Source organism: Cynara cardunculus, assembly GCF_001531365.2.
Source record: "Cynara cardunculus var. scolymus isolate 2C chromosome LG 1, CcrdV1, whole genome shotgun sequence".
NCBI classification, from domain to species: Eukaryota; Viridiplantae; Streptophyta; class Magnoliopsida; order Asterales; family Asteraceae; genus Cynara; species Cynara cardunculus.
The window spans coordinates 43175385-43183288 of NC_037528.1; the positions used below are offsets into that span (position 1 = coordinate 43175385).

At 28.8% G+C, this 7904-nt stretch overlaps 1 protein-coding gene across 2 annotated transcripts in view; it reads right to left on the reverse strand.

The window, feature by feature from the left end:
- LOC112510695 (glucomannan 4-beta-mannosyltransferase 9-like) overlaps positions 1 to 6268 on the reverse strand; it is an 11161-nt gene extending 4893 nt beyond the window's left edge. For both annotated transcript variants that reach the window (XM_025116050.1, XM_025116048.1), the window contains exons 1-3: positions 5770 to 6268; positions 5593 to 5691; positions 4138 to 4390 (exon numbers count right to left, since the gene is read on the reverse strand). In XM_025116050.1, the coding sequence (XP_024971818.1) occupies positions 4138 to 4390; positions 5593 to 5691; positions 5770 to 6102 (685 nt within the window). In that variant the 5' untranslated portion in view covers positions 6103 to 6268. The remainder of the gene's footprint in view (positions 1 to 4137; positions 4391 to 5592; positions 5692 to 5769) is intronic.
- Positions 6269 to 7904: the final 1636 nt, after the last annotated feature.

The following is a 7904-nucleotide window of genomic DNA, read 5'->3' on the forward strand; positions in this document are numbered from 1 at the left end:
ATGTCTAAGAACTTATTTAACATATTTTGGAATGTCCAATGACTTATTTGTGCCAAAAAATTGTCCAAAGACTTATTTAACATGTTTTGGAAAGTTCAAGGACTTATTTGTTCCAAAAAAAAGTTCAAGGACTTAATCATTCCAAACAAGAAAGTTCATTGGTTTTTATTGTACTTTTCCCTATCTTTAAAGTCAATCTCTACAGCTAAATCGTATTTATAGAACGTTGAAAATGTCCAATTTTATTAATAGACTAATTTATACGACTTAAATTAATAAGACCAAACAATCATACGTCACATGTAAAAGTGTAAAAGTAAGTTTATAGGACGTTTCCAAACGTCTTACCAAATTTTTAAGTACACTTCTAAAATAAAAACGTTTTAGTAATATTTTTATGAAATTATTCGCAAAATTATCTTATAAAAATAAGTGTGTTATATGACTGTGTCTATAAGACATTCTCAAAAACATCATAAATAAATTAATACAACATATTATTACTAAAGTAACTTGAAAACTTATTAAAAAAATACAAAATGGTGTTATAAAAAAATATTGTAACACTTTTACATAGAACGGTCTACTGTTTGTAACTACAAACTTGAAATTTAAAAAACAATCTATTAAAATATTTAGATATTTTTTATTTATATAAACACGATTTTGTTGTAGTCAGTGATAATAATTATTTTTAATGTTTTAAACTTTAAATTTGACCAAAAAATATTTATAGTAAAAAATGTTCAGAAACTCCAAAAAAGCCATTTGTTGGAAAGCATCATTGTCGTAAAACGAATGGTATTTGAAAATGACATAATGTTATTTCGTTTCTAAGGTTAAATATGGTTCGAAAATGACCTAATGGTGTCGGTTTCATGGTTATCTCACTAGAAAGGTGCACATCAAACAACATCGTGAGATTTATATTTTAAAAGTACATAATTAAACGTACTTGTAATCAGTAATACATTTCAATAAACTAAATTATCATTAATTTTAACATGTGGGCTCGGTTTTTTATCTGATTTTCATAATTATCTTACATAACTTAAACTCTGCATACAGTAAGCAAGAAACACTACAGCAATCAGCTTTTCTTATTGTCAAGAAACACGTAATACATTTCACTAAACTAAACACTATACCAGTAAAATTATTGGTTATCAGAAAAATATAATATAAACATATTTTAACTGATAATCCTTAACTGTATAAAGAATACCGTTTTATTTAGCAGCTAAAAATTTTGGTTAAGAAAGTAACATGGAAAACACGTCTTATTGAATAAGGGTTGTCTTATCCATAAAAAACAGTTTACAATTAATTAACCAGTAAAATAAAATAAAATAAAATAAAATATTTAATAAGCAAAATTTAGGAAAATAAAATATGTAATTTGTGTCGGCGTTTAGTGGGAGTGAAAACTGTGGACCAGAAACTTATAGTGTACCCACCGCCACATGATACCCATCAATGTTGTGACCAAAAGACAACTATACTACTTTCGCTATTCCAAATATGTCCCCACACATCAAGAGGTTGGGCATACTATGCACTTCGAATGTAAGGGTAATTTGGTCTTTCTAGTTAATCATGTGATCCAACACCAAAGATAAAGCTTTCTTTCACAACCACTTTTCTCACGTTTCATCTTAAAGCATTTAATATATATAATATTTATACTTCCTTTTTGTTATTAACCTGGATATCTAATCTTTTATGTGAGCCGATTAATTCGAATATGACCACTTTTTTTACAGATAATATGGAGCCACCGTATTTGAACTCTCATTGTCATAAGAAGATTATTCTTTCTTCTTGGATTTGAACCTAAGACATCCAGACATTTTTGACCTTTAAAATACAAGCTCAAACCAATGATACACCACCCTTATAGTTTTTCGATATTTATATTCTTAAAAACAATACTTTGTATGATGGCTATTATGAGGAAGTATGCATCAAATGTCTATTCCAAAGAAGAGAATTTAAGATTTCAATATATATTAAAAAAAGATTGTTGAAACCTAGTTGATATTAAAATTCAAATTATTTATATTATTATAATGCCTTATTGTCAACTTTATTCTTATATTTTATAACAAAACCAAATGTATTTAAAAACTCCCAATTGAAGGAGGGTAAGGGAAGGTAAAATGTACACATGCAGTATATCTTCCCTTATAGGGTTACATATGTTGTTATCTTAAAGACCCACATTTTATAGAACCAACAAAAGAAGGAAAAAAAAATGAAAAGAACAATAATGTCCACAAACAAATAACAAGAACGAAAACATCAAAAAAAAAAATTAATTGACCAGGCCTTAAGTTTCCTCTCTATTCGTTATTAGCTTAGTTACATCTTAGAGTCGCTATAGATTTACTCGGTTGCTAACTTTAAAGCACTATAAAAATCAAATAAAATGCATACAAACTGATTTAAAACACTCGACATTATAATAAAACGTAAAACTGGTCAAAATAGTCATTCATCTTACATAAATTGGTCTCCTAGCCATTCATCTTCTTGATTTATCCAAATATCGCTACATCCACAAGTCTCACACCCGTCACTTGTGGACCTAGCTAAAAGACAATAGACTTGGTTGTCGCAGTTATGAACCTGAGTCAAATTTTATAAATTTTTTTTGTCTTTTAACTGGGTCCATAAATGATGGACGTTAAAATTATAAATATAATGATATTTGATAAATAATTAAAAAAAATAACTAGAAGATCAATGTATATAAAAAAAATGACTGTTTTAACCAACGTAAACTATAAAACTTATGGATTTTTGTGTGCAAGTGGCAAAGTGGTTTAGGTGGAGAATGCATTGCATTGACAACAGGATATAAACGTGGGGACTGATTTGTAAATATAAAAGCTGCAGGGGCCCCACTACACGTGTTCACATAAACACCAACGTTTTCCGTAATACTTTACTGTCTATGCATAGATGGTTGTCACCGACACTATTCTTAAATGACTGATATTAAATAGGCTTATATCCATGTCATTATTATGGTAAACTGTAATAAATATTTTTTTTATTTTATTTTAAAAGATCCTTATAAATATTAGATTTAGAGATTGTTTGGTTGCTATTCCGTTAAGGGGCTGTTTAATTGCGGTTTAACTAGACTTATTTGGATTGTTTATTTATGGCTTATTCGCACAGATCATAACTTAATCACATAGATAGAAATGATGTGTTGTTCTCATTCAACCAACAAATGACAACTCTACCTCTTATTTAAAGCACCACCTCCTTCCCATATGAGACACCCCATCTTCAACCTCTTTATAATTTTTTGTTGTGATGTTCAAATAATTAATATCGGGGGGTAAACCGGTCATTTATGTTATTCAGACTGTTGGTTCAGATAAGAAATAAATAAACAACAACACGCATTTATCCGGACAAACAAATTTATCCATACAGTACTTAATATAAGATTTAGTAAACGGCCTCTAAGTCTTATATAAATAAAGCTGTCTATTTTAAAAATAAATAAATAAAATTTGCTGTAAAAATATTCATCCTCAGTACGATGTTATAAGTTTTTTAAACAAAATTATCAAAATAATCAGTTTTTAAAAGTAAAAAGGATTTTAGTAATATTTTAAAAATAAATATAAAAATAAAAAATAAATTTATTTGTTACGTTTATTTAAGAATGAATAAAAAGGAATAAAATTGGAACCAAGTCAATGTGTTGTATTAAATAATTCGATTGAAAAGTCAAAATTATTATGATTGGAATTTATTGATGCGACATGGTAAAGATGTAAATATTTTATGTTTGATAAAGTAAATTATTAATTAATAATTTAAATAATAAATTAATTGAATTTTGGTAAAAAGTTATAAACAAAAACTAACTAGAGTTACATGACATCATGCCAATATTAAATATCTAAAGGAAAATGTTCAGTTTTATTAAAATATTATTTAAAATAACCGTTAGAAGTTACATCATCTTATGATTAATTGAATGACGCTTTTTCAATAAGTTTTAAAAAATTAGTTTATGACATCATCAATTAGCTAAGCACTTGAAATTGAATCTTGAAATGAACTAAAGAAAACGTAAAACAGAAATGGAAGAAGGTTTGGAGGAGTATTTACCGAACTTCCAGCGAGCTTGAACAAGACCAAGTTCGGAGTTATGATGAAGGTACGGGATAGTGTGCCAAAGGAAATCAGGTTCGGGTTGAAAGTCGGCATCGAAAATGGCCACATACTCACACTCGTTGGCGTAGCGATGTTTCAAACCTTCTTTAAGTGCCCCGGCTTTGTATCCGTTTCGATTATCTCTGACTTGATAGTGTATGTTTACGCCTTTAGCCGCCCACCTTTGACACTCCATTTCCACCAAACCCTAGTTCATGATTCAAATCCGCACGAAAAAATCAATATTTAATTCTAATTCTGAATACTATGTAAAAGATTGTATTATTTGGAAACGACCATCGAGACACGTATACTTCTTTTCATATATATTCAAGGGATCACGTTCTCTACTAATATGGAACCGGGAACATGATTCGTTAAACATAAAACAACAATAAAATAAAGTCATCTATTTGATTTTTTTAATGTATTGAAATAAAACCAACTTTAAAAACCTTAATTTTAAAAAACTAATTTTCAAAACTCCTTATTTATGAATATACCAACTTTACACTAATTCACATTAATGTTATACTAGAAGAGTATTCGCGCAATACAGCGAGACACATCTAGATTTTAATGTTCTATTTTATTATTTGTCTCTGTCGATGTTATAATACAATTTTATGTGTTTTTAAGAAATCAATAATGATTTTATTTTTGAATAAAACATAAATTTGAAAAAAAAATATCAATGTTAATATCAAATCAACTATTTAAAATTTCTCATTTTTTATGTAATTTCTTTAATTTATTTTTTTATTGTAATTTAATTTAAGTTTAATAATGAAATAATTTATTTTTAGTTTAATAATATAAATTTATAAAGATAATAATTAAGTATTTTGTTAGAACTCAATGATTATCCTAATTATGTTTTAGATTTTTTATATTTAAAATAAGATATTTATCTTGTATTTGATTATATTTATCTGCAGTTAGTTACACGAATTCAGATATGGAGCTTTAATAACTTGTACTTACGCACAATCTACTTGCAATCTTGAGTTTTAAGTAATATGCATTAATAAACAGTACTTTACGCATAAAAAGTGATTTTTAAAAGTTTTTGTCAAATGTTTTATAATATAGTATAGATACATTATTTTTTATGTCAGAATCAGATCAAATCATGTATTGAAAATATAAAAAAATAAATTTTGATTTTAATATATGTAAAAAGAAAATTAGTAAATAGGAATGCATTTAACCCGTCCCTTAAAAAAAACGTGTATTTGATCACATAAATAAAATGTTTTCTTATCTGTCTTCTTAAAATGAAAACTAAAGCAAAGTTGGCAATTTTTGGGTGCGATTTAGCATATTCTTTAGACCGTTACTCACAACCAAAAATTAAAAATAAAATAAAACAAAATTTCGTGCATGTTGTGAAAAATATTGTTTACAAACCTTGACCAACGGATCTGTTGAATCATCAAGAACTTGGATCACGATTCGATCGGACGGCCATGAAAGCCCACATGCAGCTCCAATGGAAAGCTGATAAACCTGTTTACAAAATAAACAAAGAACACTAAAAAACAAAAACAAAAACAGACTGCAATGGCGAACTGAAAACAAGCAAACCTCTTTTTCATTGAACATCGGGACTTGAACAAGAACCAGAGGATAAACAGAATGACCCAATTCAACATCATCTTTGAATGGTTCCCATTTGTATCGTTTCTCTGTTTTTCTTCCAGTTAATTTGATGAACAGAGTCACCATAGCCATATAAACCTTCTCTGTGAACAACATTATCGACATCACCAAACAAACATACATCAAAATTCTCAGAAATGGCACCACAAATGGGGCTTTTAGTTGAGCCCATATCAGCATGATTCGACCCACGATATCGTCTCGTGAACCCGTAAACGATCCCGGAAGAAACCCGATAGTACTCGAAATGCTCTCCATTTTGCTCTGTTTCTTGGAAGAACAAGAAACTGTTGAAAACAGAGGATGCTCTGTTTTTGTTGCTTACTAAAACAGAGAAAGAAGAACAAGTTTTTTCTGTTTTGGGAATGGAATTTAATTGGAAACAGAGCCAAAAAAATGTGGGATTTAGAGGAAACCCAATAGATTTGAGAACAAAAAGAACATTTCTACTTTTGGGAATTTGGTGCTTCAAAAGTAAAGATTTCTTAAACACACAAAATATGGAAAACAGAAAGGTTCCTGCTTCTGCAATCAGAAGCAGAAACAGAAGTTTGCCCTCCAACAAACAGAGAGAGTGAGAGATAAAGAGGGTGGAGTGGAAAGAGGGAGAGGGGATGGGCTTTTAAAGGTGGAAAGTTTGGTTGTTTTTTGTTTTTCTCTTTACATTTTTGTATGTCTGAACTTTTTTTTTATTATTAACCTAGAATTCTAATCCGCTATGTGACCCGACTAATCTCAGGATGACTAACTGCTTTGCAAGTAGCCCAGAGTTATTGCATTTGAACCTCCGGACACTTTTGACCTTTGGAGTCAAACTCAAGCCAATCAGGCACCACCATTATGGTTGTATCTCTAAACTTTTAGAGTAGTTCAACTGGTAAAACATTAGGTTGAGTTCTTTCAAGACCACCAGAAATTTGAAATTTGTCTGACTTTTAACTTTTTAGTACTGTGAGATTAGTGGAGGTTTGTACAAGTTGTCTTAAACACCCACGATTATAAAAACCAAAAATAGCCGTCAACGAGTAAATAGCAAGTAAAAAAGTCAATCAGAATTGTAAGGATTTTAAAAGGCATCAATAACTACTGTTAAATCGCTCAATTATTTTATATATAACAATTCACACATTTTTCTTTCACATTTGATGGAAAAAACCAATAAAAAGTTGTTTTTATTATTAATGGCTTTTTTTCTCTATCATAAATAGTTTTTGTGTGTGTATTTGTTTGCTTTAAAGGGGGTGGTGTTTGCAAACCCACACGACATAAAAACTGGTGCAACTACTACAAGTGTGAGGCCCCAATACAAACAAATAATACAACCACATTTAAAACCAAAGTAAATATGTTACTAATTACCATTTAATAATAGTTTGAACCAATTACATTTTTCATCCCTGTACTTTGTTAACATTTGTCATTTTCATCCTTGTGTTATTGAAATTACGCTTTTCATCCTTCGTGTCTGTTTAAAATTTATTGTTGTTTTCATCTTTGTGATTTACAAATGAATTGATCGTTGTTTTTGTCTCTATGATTTACAATTTATTGTTATTTTCGTCTCTTATACTTAACAGTAAAATACCATGCTATTTTAATGACCGAAAAATATTACATTTATAATAATAATAAAGTAAATGAGGATAATGACTTTAAACAAACGTTTAATTGGTTAGCGGTACGGAGCCAAAAGTTAGGCACAAGGAACCCAATGAACACTAAAAAAATAAATACATTTTCCTTGTAGTTTTTTTATTTAAATTTATTGACTTCATTAAAAAAAAAAAACTTTATATTATTATTTTGACCTGTTGACCCTACTTTGTTATTTATATACTTATAAAATATTTGTCTTTTAGTCTTATTTGTGTAAATGGTATTTATATGTTTAGGAAGTTAGGGTTTGATGTTAATGTGGTAATTACTTAATATTATTTATATGTTTAGAGCAGTAGGTTATTATTGGTCTTGGAAGGGTAATGACTATCATATGAAGTGTTTACAGAATGTGAGAGACTGAAATAAATAAGATTGTATCCTTTCAGATTTGAAGAACTGAG